The sequence below is a fragment of the Halichoerus grypus genome, chromosome 6, assembly GCF_964656455.1.
Source record: "Halichoerus grypus chromosome 6, mHalGry1.hap1.1, whole genome shotgun sequence".
Classification (NCBI taxonomy): Eukaryota; Metazoa; Chordata; class Mammalia; order Carnivora; family Phocidae; genus Halichoerus; species Halichoerus grypus.
Window position 1 is genome coordinate 173733572 of NC_135717.1, and position 19201 is coordinate 173752772.

The following is a 19201-nucleotide window of genomic DNA, read 5'->3' on the forward strand; positions in this document are numbered from 1 at the left end:
ACCCTGGGATCATGACCTGAGCAGAAGGCAGATGCCTAACTGACTGAGCCACCCAGGCGCCCCACAGGGCCATTTTAAATAGCAATATCACCAACAAAGAGCACAACAATGTGAAATCAATCAGCAGATCACAAGAAGGACACTTGTTTACAGCAGGGAAACTGAACAAGAAGGTGGGGCATCACCTTGTCTGACCCCAGCTGGATATGAGCATACTGGGCAGTTCTCTGCCCTCTTCCCAGTTCCCCATCCATCCCTGTAGGCACAGGCTCAGCAACAGCAGGGGATGCCTCGGACTTGGGAAGCTTTGCTGGTGGGGAGGTCATGCACAACCCATGTGTCCAGGTGCCGCACAGGTGACATTTTGAATCCTGACTGCAACTCTGTTATTTTCAGATGAGGACCCTGAGGCACAGAAAGGGGGAGGCCTGATTCCAAAGCCCACACCCGGGCCTTTGTGGAAGAGGGAGGGGGTTTCTCTGTCCACATCAACAGGAAGTAGGATGGCCCAGGAGACCCAGATTTCTGGCTGTGTAACTCTGGACAGACACCCAACCTCCTTGCCCAGGCTGCCGTGGAAATGCTCTATGCGGTGCACACAGGCCAAGGGACGACTTAGGCACTTCACCTTCCTAAGGGCTCCAGCCAGGATTTAAGCCCCAGCCTGCCAGACTCCCACGGTCCTGCACCGCCCCCACCCCCACACCAGTTATTCCCAATTTTTACTTATAAGTGAAACTTTGAAATGGAAACTTCATGTCACTATCTTTACCACTTGCCACAAGTTGAAGCCATCTTACAGAAAACTGCAGGAAAATCAAGCAAAGCCATCAATTCTATTTAGATTCTGGTGCCTGCTTAAGGTTTTGCTGTCCTGTATGAAAAGGGAAAGGATAGTGTCAAAGGATATTAAGGACCTAAGAGGGCAACCTTCACTTTCTCCCTGACTCAAGGGATGACAAGGAACCGAAAGGGAGCTGTCCGTCTGGGGGATGGACAATTGCTCTCCAGCTCCCACCTGGGGGCAAGGTCCTCTTCTCTCCTCCGCCCCGGCCCCAGACCCCTCGCAGGACCCCGAGGCGATGGAGGTGGGGGGGGAGTGGGCGCCCCGCCCCGGTGCTCATTGGGCGGCCGGAGGCTCGTGGGCCTGGCCCGAGGGGGCGGGGCTGCCGGCTGACGTCACGCAGGGAGTGCCTGAGCGGCGGCGCGGAGGCCGGGCGGAGAGAGCGCTCGGGTGCCGAGCGGTGCGGGACGTCCCCAGACCCCGACCCGGACGCGGGTCCCCCGCGAGCGCCGCAGCGCGGCCGACTCCCTCCCGCGAGCCCCGGACCCGAGACCCCGCCGCGCCGCCGCTATGTACGACCCCGAGCGCGGGTGGAGCCTGTCCTTCTCGGGATGCGGCTTCCTGGGCTTCTACCACATCGGGGCGACCCGCTGCCTGAGCGAGCGCGCCCCGCACCTCCTCCGCGACGCGCGCATGCTGTTCGGCTCCTCGGCCGGGGCGCTGCAAGGCGTCGTCTTTCTCTCCGGGATCTCGCTGGGTACGTCCGGGGCCGCCGCCGGGGCGCCGCGCGGAGCTGGGATGGGACAACGGACACCGCGGGGTGCGTCCCGGGGGGGCCCGTCCCCAGACGGACGCTACCTCCGCCGCGTCCTCTCGCCCGGCGCCGGCTCCGGGGATTCTGTGTCGCCAGCCTGGGAGGGGGGTGCGCCTGGGCTTGGCTCTTCTGGGTGTGGGAACCCCGAGCGTATCCGCACTCCAACCCGGCTCTGGCGCCTGGGCTTGCAGGAAGCCCCTCGCCCCGGGACCGAGAGTGAGCTCAAACGGAGCAACGCGGAGGAGGGAGCAGGACCCAGGGGGCCCAGGGTGGAGCTGGTCCCTGAGGTTCCTGCCATCAGCTCACGAGGCGCTGGGCGATTTGCCCTGGGTCGGACCAGGAGGGGGGCATTGGCCTGTGTCCCTGGGCGGGCCCTGTCTTCCCTCTGGCGACTACAGGGTTTGGAGACACGCCCGGCCCCCCAACCCGGGGGAGGTAGGGAGCTGGATAGCCTTTCAGGGGGAGGGCAACCCTTCGGAGTCCTCCTGGGCAGGCTTACTGGTTTGGAGTCGAAGGGTCATGGTGGGGCGGGGGAATGTTGGGGGGGGGGGCTTGGAGGGGGTACTAGACCCTTCCTAGGGGCTGGAGTGGATCTCTGGACATCCCCTATACCATCCTTCCCCCCACCCCCACCCTGCTCAGTGCCCCTGGAAATGAGGTCCTGTGCATTTGAATCTTGTGCAAATTAAACATCTGTCTATGTGGGTGGTGGTGGGAGGGGACGATATGGGGCTTGTACCAAGATGGCCCAAACAGGGGTGTGGCCTGGGGTTCTGAGCCAGGGGGCAGGACCTGGGACAAGTGGCAGCTGGAGATGTTGGCACCCAAAGATCCCCAGACAGGAAGATAGTGCGCCTCATCAACCCCTGTTCAGCTTCCTTAGCAGTTTACTCTGCTCTTCCCTGGGGACTGATGTGTTGGACTCCACCAGCAGGGAGTGACTTTGTTCCTGCGTGGCCCGGAGCCCCCTGCCAGTAGGTGCAGCCCTGTGATTGGATAGGATTGGATAGGATCGGTGAGCAGACCCTGGGCTGGCCGGGAGGTGGGGATCAGGAGAGAGGCCCTGGCTGGCTTTTCCGTTGACGGGAGGAGAGCAAAGGGCAGGAGATGTGGTCTCAGGGAGGAACAGACTGGCCATGGCCGATCTGCACACTCTGGGTTTTGGCAGCAATAAAAGACAGCCCTTGTATGTCAAGGTAACCTGCACTGATTCCAGTACAGACAGGGTTCCTAACTGGCAGAGGACATGTGCAGGCTGGGTCTGTACCCTGTAGGGCAGGGGGAGGCTTGGGGACCACGAGGTCCTTGGAAAGTGGGGTCTGGAGGTTTTGGCAGGAGCCACTCCCCAAATTCCAGGAGCCCTGCTTTGAACTCCTGTCTCATTTGGGGACCACGAGGAGCATTTCCTAGGGCCACAACTTGGAAAGAGTTCCTGCGAGTGCTTCCAAGCCAAGTACTCAGCAGGAAAGCCTGGCAGAACGAGCCAGCTGTCTGCGACTTTGCCCCTTCTGCCCTGGCTCCGTGGGGCCACACGCACAGGGAGAGTTGAGTTGAGGTCAGAGGTCTTCCAAGATAGGCTGGCTTATGGCTGTCCTTCTGCATCTCAGGATTTGTGATGGGCTCGGTCTCAGGCTGAGACTGGTGGTCCTGCATGTCAGGGCAATGCAGATCAGCCGGAGGGGGTCCAGGTCCATGAGTGAGGCTTGATGGGGCATGAATGTGGCCCATGCCCATTAGACAGTGGTAATTCTGGTGTCAGAAGCCTAAGGGTAAGTCTAGTTCTTAATTAGAAGCCTTCGCTGGGTTGAGGACCTTACGGATGGTAGCGAATCTAATCCCTTCTGTCCCCAAAGTTAAAAATGCACACTCTGAGATGGCGAGGGGCAGTGAAGTGACTTTCTGAGGTCGCTTGGCTAGTAGGAGGTGTCCTTGCTCTTGGGCCCCAGCCTGCACTGAGTCTCTGCTTCCTGCAATGTTAGGTCCTTTGTGCTAAAGCTCTGATGCTGAGGCATTTCCACTTCTGGCTTTGGGGGATGGAGGGGAGAGAGAGTGCCCCTGGGCACCTCGGGAGGCTCCTTCCTGTGGCGGGGACCCAGAGCAGTGCTGTCCAGGAGAAATACAGTGTAGCTGTGTGTGTCATTTAATATTTCCCAGTAGCCACACTGAAAAAAGTGAAAGACACAAGTGAAATTAATTTCGTTGATCCCAGTACAGCCGGAACATTATCATTTTCACATCTAATCAACATAAAACATGATTAAGGAGATATTTTATTTTATTTTATTTTATTTTTTATGAAACCTTTGAATTCCAGTGTGCCATTTACACACCTCAGATGGGAATGGCCGTATTTGAAGGGACCCATGGCCGCACATGACTTCTGTATCAGTGCGGGCCCGGAAGAAGGCTGGCCGCTTCCTTGCCACCTGGTGTCTGGTCTTGCCACAAAGCATTTCCATTTCCGGGGTAGCACAGTCCTTTGTGTATTTGTCTCCTGCCCTCCAGACCTCCTCATGCAGATCCTCGTGGACATTGTCCAGAGTGCCAGGAGCCGGAGCATTGGCATCCTCCACCCCTCCTGCAGCTTGAGCAGGCACATCCAAAAAAGTCTTCAGAAACACCTCCCAGACAATATCCACAGGCTCATCTCTGGCAAAATGTGCATTTCGCTCACCAGGGTGTCTGATGGGGAAAACGTGCTGGTGTCTGATTTTCAGTCCAAAGACGAAGTTGTGGACGTAAGCAGTTTGCTTATTTGGGCCTTGTCAAGTAAGAAAAGCTATTTCTTTTTGGAAGCAACACAGAGAGGGCTGCCGTAGGCCACCTGCGTCATTTCTTAAGATGCAAAAGACCCTGGCTGCCCAGATGCTGGTTTGCTTCCTGCACCACTCTGTGTGCATCCGGTGGTCGGTGGTCTATAACCTGTGTATATCCCGGAATGGCCCTAGTTGGTTTCAGTTTCAAGTACTACCTCCCTGTCCTTTAAGACTTGGCTCCTGATCCCCTCCTCCAGAGACCCTGTCCCATATATGTCCCTCCTCCCACAATGTATATTCCTAGCACATATAACCAGGAGCATCTCAGCAGCCATGGTCCACCTCTATTTAAGCTTGTTTCCAAAAGGTTTTTCTAGATAGCCAGCACTGGTCCATTCCAGCAGGAGTAGGTTTTCTCAGTGGGCCGGTCTTGCTTCCTGCCTCCCCCCGCCGCTCCCGGCCAGGACCCAAAGCATCAGCAGCATCCAGAAACTTCGCCGGCTTCCAGGCTCTCAGGCCCCACCAGCCTGCTGAATCAGAATCCTGGGGTGGGCCATGGAGTCTGTGGTTGACCAGCCCTCTGGGCGATTCAATGAATTTTTTGCAAAGCCCTGCTCTGGTGTCTTCCCAGTCAGTCAGCGACTCTGGGTCCTCTGGGTGGCATCTGCAAGGGCCCAGTGCAGCTCTTGTGGGGAGAGGGACAGGAAGTTGATGTCCACAGTGTCATTAGGAGCTTTTACTTAGGCCTGAAATACAAGTGTGTAGTTTGGTTCGTCATTTGTTCAGCTTGTTTATTAAAGCGCCCCCTTTGCAAAGAGCATCTTAGGCCTGTTGCTCTGTTCATCTGAAGAAGGCTTATGTGGGCCCCCAGGAGATCAGAAGGCAGGCTGTTTGGGCCTCTGGTTTCACTTCTTTTTGTCTTCGCAGGCCTTGGTCTGTTCCAGCTTCATCCCTTTCTTCTGCGGCATAATCCCTCCTTCCTTCAGAGGCGTGGTGAGTCTGCTTTTAAATTGTCTGCCCAGTTCCTGCCTGCAGGGCACCAGCCACAGGCACCCGGGGGCCTGTCCCCAAATGCAGAGCCTTTTGCCTCTTGGCCTTTCAGACAGAGGTTCCCCAGCTAGCCCCCTTCTAGGCTGCCTGGGCAGCATGGCCACTTTTATGTAGAATTAATTATCTCGCTATCTAGAAGGTAAGCTGATTCACTTAATCTTCACCTGAGCACCCCAGATAGGTCCTGCTGGCCTGGTTAAACTCCAAGGTGCTTACGAGTCCGTTCCTTGCTTAGGGTAGAGCTTTATTTTCAGCGCTTGAGAGTTTGCAGCCTGTCTGGGTCTGCCTTTGTCCTTTTTGGCCCATGGCTTTGGGCAGAAGCTGCTGACAGGGCTTCGATTTGGTTCCATCCCACAAATATGTGTTGTGGCCAATTGCTGAGCCCTGCCTGGAATGGAGAGACCCAGGTTGTAGTGTGTGTTCTGCTGGCTTTGGACTAGATGCTGGGCGATGCTGGGCCACTGGCAGACTCCTTCTAGGGCCATGGTGATCACCCTGGGGGTGATTCTGCCGCTGCCCCCCCGACCCTGGGACAGTGTCTGGAGACAGTTTGGGTTGCCATAACTGGGGGAGTGCTCCTGGCGCCTCGTGTGTTGAGGCCCGGGGTGCTGCTGACACCCTGCGGGGCACGGGCCAGCCCTCTCCACAAAGAACGACCTGTTCCTAAACATGAGTAGTGCCCAGCTAAGACATCCTGTCCTGAGAGAGAAGACACGACGTCTGAATGTCCCAGGGTGGTGGCGTCCTCATGCTGTGGGGCAAAGGCAGAGGCATGTCACGCCGAGAGCTTCACTCGTGCCCAGGAGCAGCCCCGTGACAAACACATTGTCCCTGCTTCTGGATGAGAAAACAGGCCCGGAGCAGTGCAGGGGTCACCTCAGATGCCCACGGCCTCTGCCTGGCAGACAGACCCGGACCGAATCCCTCCTCCGGCACACGTTAGCTGGACTGCTTTGGACATATTTCTTAACCTCTCTGAGATCTGTTTGCAAAACGAGGGTTCATCATAGTGTAGCGTCGTAGAGGTGTCGTGAGGCTCGCATGGGCCAGGGCCTCGAGGTGCTTGGCATAGAGCCTGGCACGGGGGAGTCTTCAGAAAGTGGGGGCTGTTTCTACCATCTTGCCCACCTCACCCAGGCTGCCCCAGCCCCCCCGGGGGGGGCGGTCGCACATTCAGTACACTCCAGTGAAACCCGCGGAGAACCAGAACAGCTCCTTCTTGATTCCACCAAGCAAACTCAGAACGTTACTATACGAAAATTTGGAATGGAAGGGAAAAGTCCATGTGATAAGGCGCATCGGACTTGAGACTCTCCCTTGAGTGAGAAACAGTCAGCCTGCTTTCTTCCTTAGGGTTCCCGAAAGTTCCCGACGTTCTGATCCATGTCCTTTTCTGCCAGGGAGGTTTCTGAGGCTTCCTTACATCTTCCGTGGAAATTGTGTGGCTATGATTTTGAAAATACCACTGTGTACATGCCTGATCATCTTTTGGACTCAAGGCAAGACTCTCTGGATAGCTAAGGCACGGCTGAGCATGGGTGGTTCTTCTCTGGACTTGCTTTAGGTCTCGGGAAGGACTGGCTGTGATATTTGAAGGCCTTTCTCTGTGAGCACCAACAGCTGGGCTGGGATGGCCTCGGATTTGGGAATCATTCTAGACATTGCTTTGAGCGGTCCAAGACTTTGTCCAAATTGTACCCAACTCTGCCTGTGCCAGCCTAAGGTTGTAGAAGGGTATGGATATAGGAAGCCTGATTGCTTGCGGTAGCTGATCCCAAATGCCACTAGGCTGTGGATTCAGAGGAGGTTTTCTGAAGGCTGCCCTGGTTCCAGGTTCACTGCCATTTAAGTCTCCAAAGCTCCTCAAGGTGCTGGTTCTGATTTTCCAAGCAGCAAGGGGGGTCTGGAATTGAACCCATGAACTTCCGTCTCTTTGAGGGCAGGGTCAATATCATACTCTGTCCCCCGTGCACACAGAGCCCCTGCTCTATTCGGCCCCTTTTGTGCAGATTACATGGGCGCACCTATAGGTACCCGCCTGGGCTTCGGACTTGGCCAGCAAACTATGGGCAGGGCTCCAGCCTCTGTCTGCCTCTTTGCCAGGTACTTTTTGTGCAGTGCACAAACTACACAACAGTATATAGCACACTTGAGTGCCAGCCCAGAGCCTGGCCTGGCATAGAAATGCTCAGTAAAGCTTTGTTGGAAGAGTAGTTCTGGAACCTTGTCTTCCCACAATATCAGCCTGCGGCTCTGAGAAGGCTCTACCCATAATCCGAAAAAGCACAGAAGACACTCGCCCAGAGCTTCTGACAGTATGTCCTTTCTTCCTCCCCGTAAAAGCGATACGTGGATGGAGGAGTAAGTGACAATGTCCCCTTCTTTGATGCCAAAACGACCATCACTGTGTCCCCCTTCTACGGGGAGTATGACATCTGCCCTAAAGTCACGTCAACGAACTTTCTTCACGTGGACCTAACCAAGCTCAGTTTGCGCCTCTGCTCCGAGAATGTCTACCTACTAATGCGAGCACTGTTCCCTCCGGATCTCAAGGTGAGTTGGGGGCTGTGTGTTCTGGGGGTGCAGCTCTTCTTTGCTTCCTTGTTTGCCAGGATAGCTCCCAATTGTCCTTTCCACAAACAGAAACAGATCCCCCTCATCGAATAGGAACTCAGAGAAGAGTTTCTGGTCCCGGCAGCTCAGGGCTGCCCCACTCTGCCCATTGGAATCACCTGGGAAGATTTAAACAGCCCTGCAGCTTAGATTCCACATCCCCGGGCTATGATTTAAGTAGTTGGGGTGCAGCCTGGGCAGTGCAATTTTTTTTTTTTTTTTGGAGGTATCCTGAGGATTCGTATTTGCAAGTGTGGTCAAGAACCACACTGCATTTGGTGGTTTAATCTTTCTTGATTGTTGTTGTAGGAGGTCTTATCTCCCTAATAAAAAGAAAAGGTGTGAACCATGTACCCTAATGGTTCTCCAGGGAGAAGGAAGGCAGTGCGTAAGCTGTACCCCAACAGCATGTACTCCAGGAGAGAGGGGAGGCTGTGCATTGGTTTGCATGTGTGGTTTGTGTCCAGACGAGTGGAGGAGGCCGCTGTTAATTGTCCCATGACAACTAGCACAGGCCCCCATATTTGTGAGGGTGGAGGCTCGTGCAGGGACCAAGGGAGCCTAGGGAAATCAGCGCCTGTCATGCTGCGCTGCCAGCAAAGTCTTCGTGGAGGGGGTGTCGTTCGAACCTAGTCCCATGTGGAAGTTGACTTCTGTCTCTTAGGAGCCTGGAGCCCTGTCGTCCAGCCTTGCCGTGGCCGTGCTGGGCCATGGGAGCAGCTGCCAGCGGGGAGGGCTCTGCTCTTGGTCTCAGCACTGCAGTTACAGTACTTGGTTTGTTGCCAGGTGCTTGGCGAGATCTGCGTTCGTGGGTACTTAGACACCTTGAGGTTCTTGGAGGAGAGCGGTACGTACGGGCGCGGTGAGGGTAGACCGGTACGTACGGGCGCGGTGAGGGTAGACCGGCCTTTTAACAGGCTTTTCGCTAGCAGTCACTGGAGCCTGGTGTTGGGTAGAAACTCAGCGCTCAGCGTCTTCACTTGGCACCTTGCTCAGCCCCTTCATTCGCCCTGGGAAATAGGAAATCTTGGCCCCATTTTACAAATGGGGAGACGGCGGTGAGCCGGGGACCCCACCGAGGAACAGAGCTGGGGCTCAGCCGCGGGGTGTCCCCGCCCCACGGCTCTCTCCTCCCTCAGTAATCCCCTGTCCGAACAGTGAAGGCAGTCCTGTTAGTTTTTCTTTTCTTTTTTTTTTAAAGATTTTATTTATTCATTTGAGAGAGAATGAGATAGAGAGAGCATGAGAGGGGAGAGGGTCAGAGGGAGAAGCAGACTCCCTGCCGAGCAGGGAGCCCGATGCGGGACTCGATCCCGGGACTCCAGGATCATGACCTGAGCCGAAGGCAGTCGCTTAACCAACTGAGCCACCCAGGCGCCCAGTCCTGTTAGTTTTTCTTTGCTGCATGAACTATTTTGAATCTTTAGATAAACAAGGGAGGGAGTTTAAGCAGGGTTTCTGGCCCTGAGCCCCAAGTGGAGCAAGCAGAATCGTTGTCTCTGGCCAGGTGTGGGTCACACCCATGAGCCCAGCTGTCCTTGCTGGGGCAGGTTCCTGCCTTTGGGTCATCAGCGGGTCTGGGCGCTGGGAATTGGGCCTCGCCAGTATTAGATGGATTGTCTTTAAGGCTAAAAGTTGGTTTCCCTACTGCTTCTCTGAATTAGTCTTTGGCCAAGACCAAGGAGTGGTGGTTAAAAGGACATACATGTATTTTTCGACTGGGAAAATGTTGCTTGTGCACCTTCAAGGTGCTGAGCCATTGGCTCGGTGCCAGGGATACCACGGGGAAGAGGCAGATGTGGTCTTTGTCCCTTGGGAGCTTAGCTTGCGGGTCAGGTGAGCAGAGAAGCAAGTGGAAGGACGGCGTGTGCCAAGTGCCCTGATAGGAAGCTACGGGACACTGTGGTATCACACGGGAGAGATCTGCATGGCCCGGGTGGGGGAGGTAGGGCTTCGGGAGGATGTGAATCCTTGTTGCAACTTTGAGATGAATGGGAGCGTTCTAGGCATGGGGGACATGAGTGAGAGGCTTGCAGGCCACAGAGCATGTAGTAAGGTTGTAGGAGGGTAAGCAGGCACTGGAGTGGCAGGGCCTGCCCAAACTCCCTTACCTGGTGCTGCTTTCAAAGCCCCACAGCGGAAGAGTGTCATCCTTAATGTCAGACCTGGGGTCGAATTCCGCTCTTCCACTCACTGGCTGTGTGGCTTTGGGTGAGTCTCTTAACCTCTCTGTGCTTCTGATTTCTCGGCTGAAGTGGAGGGGCGACCAGTGGGAATGGTCGTAATTGTTACGAAGTTCCTAACTCAGGGCCTGGAATACGGGCTTCACCGGTGGTCCAGTTATTATAAATTAGTTGTAATTCTTATCTTTCACCTTCATAAATCCACCCGTGGCTGTGGAGTGCACACAGCTAGTGAGTGACGAGCCAGAGCCAAACGCACATGTCTCCAGCTTCAAAACCCCACACTCGTTTCTCTCTCTTACACAAGCCCGAACGCCCGCCCTCATTTCTCCCCACCTCGTGCTTAGCCCATAACAGGCCTGCGGCTTCCTGGGCGCTTGCCTGCTGGGTTCCTGTCATTCTGCGGGTGGGCGGCTGCGTGAGTAATGACCCCCTGCTGCCCACATTCACTTGGTGGTCGGTTTCCCGTGTCCTTGGTAGGCATCTGCAACAGGCCCCATCCATGCCTGAGTTTACCCTCAGAGGAGTTGAAGACCCTTAAATTCACCTGCGGACACAGGAGCCTGGAATCTCCCCTGAGGGTGGCTGCGGGGCGGACGAAGCCTGAGGGAGACGAGCTGCTGGACCACCTGCGTCTCAGCATCCTGCCCTGGGATGAGAGCATCCTGGACACCCTGTCGCCCAAGCTCATTGCAGGTGCTCACTCCACAGGGGGGCGGGCTGACAGAGGAGGTGGTTTTCCTGTGACACAGAGAGAGAAAGAGAGAGACAGAGACTGAAAGGGCTTTTTCTCTAGGTGCTGTGGAGGAAGGTAATCCTCACGTGGGAGGTGGGGCGGAGCGAGAGGGCAGGCCTGTTGGGGCCCCCACTCCTGGCACAGGCCTGTGCTCAGTCTCCTTTCCCATGGGGTCATGGCCAGAGGAGAGCAGACTCCAGCTGAGCCTGTTTTGAGTGAACCGGACACACTAGATGATGGGGATGGGGAGTGGAGGTGGGGGGCCCACAGGGGTGGGCCTGTTCTTCCAGAACCCCTCTCTGCCTGTTCACCCATCTCAAAGCCTTCTTTCTTGAGGAGCCCCCTTTCTCTGATTTCTCCCTGCCTCCAGAGCTGCAATTTTGAATCGCCATTGAGTGGTGATATACTTTATCATGTGATCAACTATTAGGTGGACAGGTGTGCACATACCAGCTTCCGATTGGGCACTTGGAGAAGTTCAGAGACGCACGGGACGTCATCCCTTGCCCCAGGGCACTGGCACCTCTGTTAAATTACCTGCACTAGCCAGCAGCTGTTGGGGCGAATGTGATTTGGGGCATCAGGAGGTCATTACAAAACGGAACTAACAGGACAGATGGCTCTGGGCAGAAGGAGACACAGTCCAGCGGAAGGTTCAGGGAAAAAGCTCAGAAGTCGATGGGGTATTCGAGAAGTTTGTGTAGCCCTCCAAAAATAGTTGTTATTTAAACGAGAGTGGTTCACTGAGAACCCTGTATCCTGCGGGCTATCTGAGGGCTGTTCTGGGCATACTCCTCATTTGATCTCATTTGTGAGTGCTTCTGATTCTTCAGATGCTGGGATTTGTGTTTTTTTTTTTTTTTTTTTTTTTTAAGATTTTATTTATTTGCCAGAGAGAGAGAGGGAGAGTACAAGCAGGGGGAGTGGCAGGCAGAGGGAGAAGCAGGCTCCTTGCTAAGCAAGGAGCCCAATGCGGGGCTCGATCCCAGGACCCTGGGATCATGACCTGAGCTGAAGGCAGACGCTTAACCATCTGAGCCACCCAGGCACCCCGGGATTTGTGTATTTCATAGAAAATCCAAGCAGCCCCTCAGGAAGGTGGTTTGGTTTTTACCCTGGTGGGAGATACACCTGCACATTGTATTTTTCAGCACTGAGTGAAGCAGTTAAAAACCAACACGGATACATGAGCAAGATTTGCAACTTCTTACCGATTAAGGTAATGTCGTATGTGATGCTTCCTTGTACGCTGCCCGTGGAGTCTGCCATCGCTGTGGTCCAGAGGTGAGCGTTTTATGTGGCTTTGTGCTTTCCTCCTGGGGTTGGGTGGAGATTGAGAGAGTCCACGTAAGGGCCTTGACCTGTGGCCTGGCTCCTTGTAGAGTGTGATGGAGCTCACGGTCCATAAGGAGCACCCTGAAAAGTGCCTCATGGGGACCCCACTCAGCCCACCTCTTTTCTCCATGCTGTTCTTGTTTGCCACTTCTTAGTAGTTGTACACTTTCATTTTGGGATTTTATTCCCGGGGTGTTGGGAGGACACGAGGCACACACTTGAATCCTGGGTATTTGTTTAACCTCTGCTTTCTTTAGATTTATGTTAGTGTTTACGGTCTTTTTAGTGAGTCAGTCAGCATGGCCTTTGGTCCATCTTTTAGAGGCCAAACCATCCTTCAGAATCCAGCTTGATTCTCCTGCCCAGATCCCCTCCTCACTCTTACCGAAGTAGCCGCCTGCTCCCAACACCCCTGCCCTAGCGTGAGGTCTGGTCAGGCATTTACAGAGCTCACCACATGGGTCCTTTTGTGCAAGGGTGGGGGGTGGGGAGTCCGCTGGGCTGGCACCTGGCCCAGTGCCACAGGGCTTGGGGGGAGGGGAGGTGCTACCTTGACTATGAGATTCTCTGCATAAGCTTCAGCGGGTACCTTGCCACAGAGGAGAAGCCTGGAAACCGTTCCCCTTTTATTTCCACGAGTATCCCTTGAGCTTTCCAGAGCCCCCAATGACCTAACTTTGCTTTAGGGCTTTTAGGGAGGTTTGTCTTTGGTGTCATGTCCCTAATCCACCTTCCGGGATTGATCAGATTGGGATTAGATGTGAGTCTGGCGGTTTAGCTGGACAAAGGACATTGTTTTAAGATACCTGCCTTTTGTTTAGTTTTTGGTTGTGTGTGTGTGTGTGTTTTGGCTTGTTCTCATGTGGGTAAGTGTGTATATGTGTGTCTCCTGGTTTTATTCCTGCAGACTGGTGATGTGGCTTCCAGATATGCCCGAGGACATCCGGTGGCTGCAGTGGCTCACCTCGAGTGTGTGTTCGCGAGTGATGACACAGCTCTTCCCCACCTCCAGGTCAATGATTTGGCTGTGGGTGTGTGGGTCCGGCAGGGACCTTTCATCTGCGGGTTGGGGGGTGCCTATTTATGCAGATTCTCGTCTGACCCCACACTTGCTGAATCGCAGTCTGGGGGGCGAGGTGCCTGGGGGTGGAACCCAGCATCCTTTGTTGCTCCCATGGCCCCTGGGATGCTGCTGCTTCTGAATTCTGAAAACTGATTCAGAGCGAGAAGGGCTTGGTTGCAGCTACAAGGGTTGGGTCTAATCCTGAAAATCGTGGGCCTTGACGGTCTCACCTGTTCCGTGCGGGTGTTCTTCATCTCCTCACTGGGTTTTTTTGAGGCTTTGGGGAGCCCCTGGCACGGTACTGGCCACGTGGTGGGCACTCAGGAGATGGGGTCTCAGTGCTATTGGCAGACCTGGAAGGATTCAAAGTAGGGGAGTGGAAGGGTCTGGTTTGCACTGGGCAATGATCTAGTGGCCGTGGGAAGGAGCCCTCATCACTGGGCCCTCGGGTGGCAGGCTCACCAGCAAGAGGGCAATTGCCCTGGTCCAGGCAAGGATGAGGAGGGCCTGGTCTCACTAGAACCTGTGGGACTGAGGTGTTCGTAGGCTCTAGGGCCAGGAGATGGCAGTTGCAAGCCCTGGGGTCTGCCTGAATTCAGAGGGAGTGGGGCAGCTGGTCAGAAGGAGGTGGCCCGGGGATGGTAGTGCAGGCCAGTGGGCGAGCTGGTCTATGCGGAGGAAGCTGATGGGCTCTGTTGTGCCTGTGGACGTCCACTGGGAGGGGTCCAGGCGGCTGGAGGGCCACCAGCTTAGAACCCCAGGGTGGTGACATCAGCCCAGCACGGAAGGGTGGAAGACGCCGTGGCTTTGGACAGCACCACCCTGCAGTGCCCAGAGGGCTGGTGGCGTCCATCCATCCTTGCTGAGGCTGAAGGCCAGCGGCTGAGTTAGTATTCTTCACTCGTTTCAGATCCCAGACACCAGCAAGCGGCCAACAGCCTTCCCCGAGGGACTTATGAAGGCACTGCTGCCTGCCCTGCTGTCCAGTAGGGGCCGGAGCGGAGGCTGCTCGGCAAACCTGTCCTGTCTGGCCTGGCTTTGGGGGGCCGGAGCTGGGAGGGACTCCTCCTTTCCCACTCCTCGTGCAGAAGCGTTCATGAGGAGACAAGTCTAGGACATTCTTGCGCAGGTACTTCCCGATCTCTCTGTAGCTACGTCCGCACTGGCATTCGATGCCCCGATGTCTGTGACACACGGGGTCCTGCCTCTGTGCTGAATTTATAGTTTACTGAAACCAAAGGCGATCTAGTGTTTTTAGGAAAAGCTAGGAAGCTACTTTTGGTGTATGTGGTGGTCTAGAGCTTAAGGAAGTCTAACATTTAAGCACCTGGGTCTGTTAGCTTGGTCGGCTGGGAAATGACACCAGGAAGCCCAGGATGGAGGGGCCACTGCCAACCGTCTTGCCGCCCTCCCAGTGCAATGTTCCTAGAATAGCCTGTGTTGTGATGGGTTGGGGGTGGGTGGGGGTGCGGGTGGGGGTACCTATGGCTGGGGGTTGGGCTGCCCTTTGTGCAGTCTTGGGGTTTGGAAGGAGGAGTAACGTGATCCTGTTTCCCCAGACAGGAAGTGGTCAGTGGCGCGGGAGGGGGTGGTAGCCTTCTCCAACAAGGGCATTGACGCTCGTGGGCCATTAAAAGATGCTCAATTATTTACATTTTGGAACACTTTTTTTGACCTAGCTTAAATATTTGATAGAGTTTTGTATAAAATATAAAGGAGTCTTATTATCTGTTGCATTGTATGTGAATCAGGGAGGTATTAATAAGCCTTACGAAAAAATAGAATTCAGTGCACATATAGGCATCCCGGGCCCCCAGGCAGTAGCCCAGCACAACAGAAGGGCTTGTGGCCTGCACCCCTTTTTTCTCAACATCCCCTGCCCACTTCTGTACTCCCAGAGCCTTAATGGAGACAAGCAAGAGACGGGGACCTACCTTCTCCCCAGGTGTGATTCGTTGGCAAGCACAGAGTAAAGTGACTGCAGGTGAACTGTGCTGTTTTTCTTATTTATGCATTTGAGTGTAACCAAAAGGAAGCAGTGATAAGCTCAAAATCCTCAACATTGGCACAGCAAGCTGCATCTCTCAGCTGTACCGAGTCAGTACGCTGGGAGTTGAAGAACCAGCAAGTTCAGACACAGCACTTTCTTACAAGGACAGACCCTTAAGAAGAGAGATGTGGTTCTAGGGGCAGCCTCTAGGCGAGCCCGTTCCCTTGAGCTGCCATGAGATTATGGACTCCTAGAAGCAGGCTCCTTGTGAGCATATGGGGCCACCGCCCAGCACACAGAACCCCCCCCTTTGCGGCTCCTTGCTGGGTCCTTGTGTCTCGGGGACATGGGGACTGAGGCTCCCGTTTTGATAGCGCTCGCCTCCTCAAGGAGGCAAGAGCTGGTGAGAGGCAGGCTCTCCCAGCCCCTTGAAGCCCCAGAGCAGGACCCTGCTCCTTGCTGAGCTGGCCTAGGGGTGGGGGAGACCAGGCCTGACACCCACCTCACACCTTCCTCACACCTTCCCCTGAGCCCCTGATTCTCAAGTTCCCTGATCAGCTGTCTTCTGTCAGAAGCGCAGCACGGGTCAGCAGCTAGGAGCTCGCTTCAGCTGTATTTTCAATAACCGCCATATTTCTGCATAGACCATATGTACGCTAGTTCTCTGATCGCCATAAGGAAGGAATTATGTCAACAGCTGGTAGGATTACATGCAACTGCTTTTCTTACTACTTTTTGAATTGGATCCACCTCACAATGAGCATGTGTTTTATAATTTTTTTAAAATATGTGTGCAAAGACAAAGAAGGATACTGTTCTTTTAGAAATGGCCAAGGCTCCATTCCCCATCTGCGCGTTAATGCCACCCAGCCCCACACCTCCCAGCTCTGCGGAGGTTGCTGATCAGCACGCAACAACATTCTTCGGTTCCTACCACCGTATCAAACAAAACTCCTTTATCTGGCACATTTATGCTCTGGAAGACGCTCCACTGTCAGGAATAGTAACTGTGTGGTCTAGTAAATGCCAGGGAGCAAGTCTTTATTTGGTGAACAGGTAACAAAACCTGGTGCAGAGCGGGAGCCTCGTCTTATTTAAAAACACCCGGAATTGTGGGTGTGCATGTGTGTACAGAGGAAAGGTGGAGAACGTATACACCCCAGTACTGACCGTGGATGTCATTACGCCATTATCTGTAATTACAGCCCATTTGTTGTGCTTCTGGGTGGTTTTCAAATTTCTGTGGTAAATATTTATTACCTTCATTGGGAAATAACTCATAATAAACGTGACTTTGAAAACATTTTCCGTTGTCTCTACATTCTCTCAGGAGCCCCGCTTTTGTTTTCCTTCCCTCACAGACAAGTTCCTTCAAATGCTGCTCCCCTCCCCCCAGGTTTATGGCCCCACCAGCCAGGTGCTCTCCACATGCTCTGTCCTGGACACTGGACCAGAACCCCCCACTCCCTAGAGTCCCTCTCCTTCCTCTGGGACCCCAGACTGTCCTGAGTGCTGGGCTCGTCCCCAAGGCTCAGCCTTGCCTCCTTTACGAGTTCACAGCGCTCCTGGGGTGGGGGGGCTCACTCTGAGGACCCGGTCTCTGGCTCAGGTGAGGGGCAAGCCCACCCGGCCACCTCCACCTGGATATTCCTTGGCATAACTCAGCACCTCAACATAACTCCTTCCGTGCAGAGCTGCCCTGTATCTGTCAACTTCCAAGTCGCCTGAGCCAGGACCCAGGGACTCACTGAGCGCCTTCTCCCCGTCTGACCCTGCCCCCTCCAGCTGGTCCCCATCCTGCTGTGTCCACCTCCACTTAAGGCCTCTGGAATCTAGCCTCTTGTCCCCAGCCCACTCCCTAGAGCCCATGCCACAGGGTGTCCCAAACTAAGAGGTGAGTGACCTCTATGGGCATCTGTGGGAAGACCCAGTGTCCCTTCCTTACAACCTCTGAGCCTGAGGTTTGATTTTATTAAGGGAACCAGTGTGGTCACCGAACTGCGTTTCTACTATTGATGGGGCCAGATCAACACTGTGTAAGCCAAGTTCTCTCAAAAGCTGGCGTCCTTGCAGGTCTCACTAGGTGATTTGATCAGTTAGGATAGGCTGGGTTATGTTGCATTTAACAAAGACTCCCCCAGAAGATTTATTTCTCATACTATATGTCCACCAGACTTGGCTGGCCCAGCCTGAAACTGTCCTTCCATCTGGAGGGTCACCGATCACAGCAACAGGGAGAAAGGAATATGGTGCTCTAAGGTTGTCATCCAGACATACCTAGCTCTTCTGCCTACAACCTGCTGACCAAAGCAAGTCACGTGGATGGGGGCGGGAAAATACAACCCTACCTTTTGCCCAAAAGAGGAGCACCAGAATTACTGATGAACACCACTGAGGGCCAAGGAGTCTCAAAACCCGAAGTCTCTTGACCCAATCAATTTAGGAAATACTGGGTTCAAGAAAGTGAAACAGGTATAGGTACTGCAGGACTTCTCAGAGCCTTTAATATGTTAATATGCCTTTTGACTGTCAAGAGATGGTGTTTTGAGGATGAAGCTGTTTCTGATGTGTCTTCTGTCACCTCGTCACCAGTGCCTTGTACCCAATAGACTCTCAAATATTTGGCTCACGGTCCTTGTTACAATCTGCGGGTCAACCTCATGGCTTATCTTTGAGAAGAGGCTTACTCAAGAGAGTAACGAAGGAGAAGATACAGGAAGATCTAGTTTATTCAGTGTTTACAGTGAGCCAGGCACCATGCTTTATCTCATCAAATCCTCAGTATACCATCATGCCTTAGAAACTGCTATCATCCCCATTTTACAGATGAGGGAACGGGAAGTGGCAGAAGGAATTCACAGCTTGTGTGATTTGTGCTTGAAATTTGCTGCTAGATTATCTTTGAAAATCTGTCAAAGTTTTCACATGTAAAATTTGAGGTGGAGCTGGGGGGTTGTGAGACACCAAGACTCACTTTGGTGGTCAGGGGAAGGTTTCCTGAACGCCAGGAGCTGGAGAGGCAGATGCGTAGGTCAACCTGCAAGGGGCGCAGTGAAGGAAGGACAGGGCCCTGGCAGGTGCTGCCTGGGACCCCAGGGACACGGGAGGCTCGGGTGCTATTTAAATGGAAATGGGTGTCAGGAACTCTGGGCGAGGACGGTGGGGGCGGGGGGAGAAAAAGAGGTGAAATGCTCTGTTATCAGGAGGGAGTGGACACAAAATGCTGACAGTCCCTCTTATTCTATCCCCCTTAGCTGTTTCTCACTGCATTTGTCACAACGTGTGATGACATGGGTTTTTTTTGGGGGGGGGGCTGTTTTCTCCACCAAAATGAAGCCCCGTGGCCGTGTTGTTCTCCGCCCCCAGTCCATCCCTTGGACCACCCTCGCTAGTACTTACTGGCTGCAGCTCAATGGACGATGGCCATTGATTTACCCACCGCTCACCGAGGGCCCTGCGATGTGCCCGGCGCTGTCACACTCCCTCTTATTCCAATCCCGTGACGTAGTATGACCCTCACCTTCCCTTTACCAACGAGGGGCCAACCCTCGAGGACTTCCGCGACTGTTAGGACCCGGGCGGCCAGCAGGAGGGTAGCAGGTGCCACCGCGGATCCGTGCTGACCCTGAGGCCGGAGGCGAGCCTCGGCACTTCGCCAGGGCGTGGGGCCCGCACAGCACCCGCCGGGCCGGGGCGCCAGGAGGGCGAAGGGAAGACCCTGGGTGAAGCCTTGGCGCACCCACCAACCGTCTGCTCGCTCCCGGGCGCGACTCCGGGCGCCGGCTCCCGGCGGATCCTCTCACTGACCCGCGCCCCAAGCGCCGGCAAGGGCGCGGGCATCACTGGACGCTCTGCGCTTGCGCGGCCCGCGGGGCCT

The 19201-nt window shown here is 54.6% G+C and overlaps 1 protein-coding gene and 1 long non-coding RNA gene across 3 annotated transcripts; one reads left to right on the forward strand and one right to left on the reverse strand.

Moving 5' to 3' along the window:
- Positions 1 to 1230: 1230 nt before the first annotated feature.
- Positions 1231 to 16627, forward strand: PNPLA3 (patatin like domain 3, 1-acylglycerol-3-phosphate O-acyltransferase). The gene is made up of 9 exons (XM_036084055.2): positions 1231 to 1541; positions 4104 to 4336; positions 5282 to 5347; positions 7748 to 7957; positions 8804 to 8864; positions 10681 to 10896; positions 12088 to 12220; positions 13179 to 13283; positions 14245 to 16627. The coding sequence occupies exons 1-9, from the start codon at positions 1355 to 1357 to the stop codon at positions 14291 to 14293; spliced, it is 1260 nt and encodes a 419-aa protein (XP_035939948.2). The 5' UTR covers positions 1231 to 1354; the 3' UTR covers positions 14294 to 16627.
- Positions 10811 to 19144, reverse strand: LOC118530529 (uncharacterized). 2 transcript variants are annotated; one of them, XR_013449360.1, is made up of 3 exons: positions 18771 to 19144; positions 12148 to 12252; positions 10811 to 10941 (listed from the first exon to the last, which is right to left on the reverse strand). It is a non-coding gene; the product is annotated as an uncharacterized LOC118530529 (long non-coding RNA). The 2 variants fall into 2 exon arrangements; XR_004914693.2 differs by having other exon boundaries at positions 18724 to 19144.
- Between the last annotated feature and the right edge of the window lie 57 nt (positions 19145 to 19201).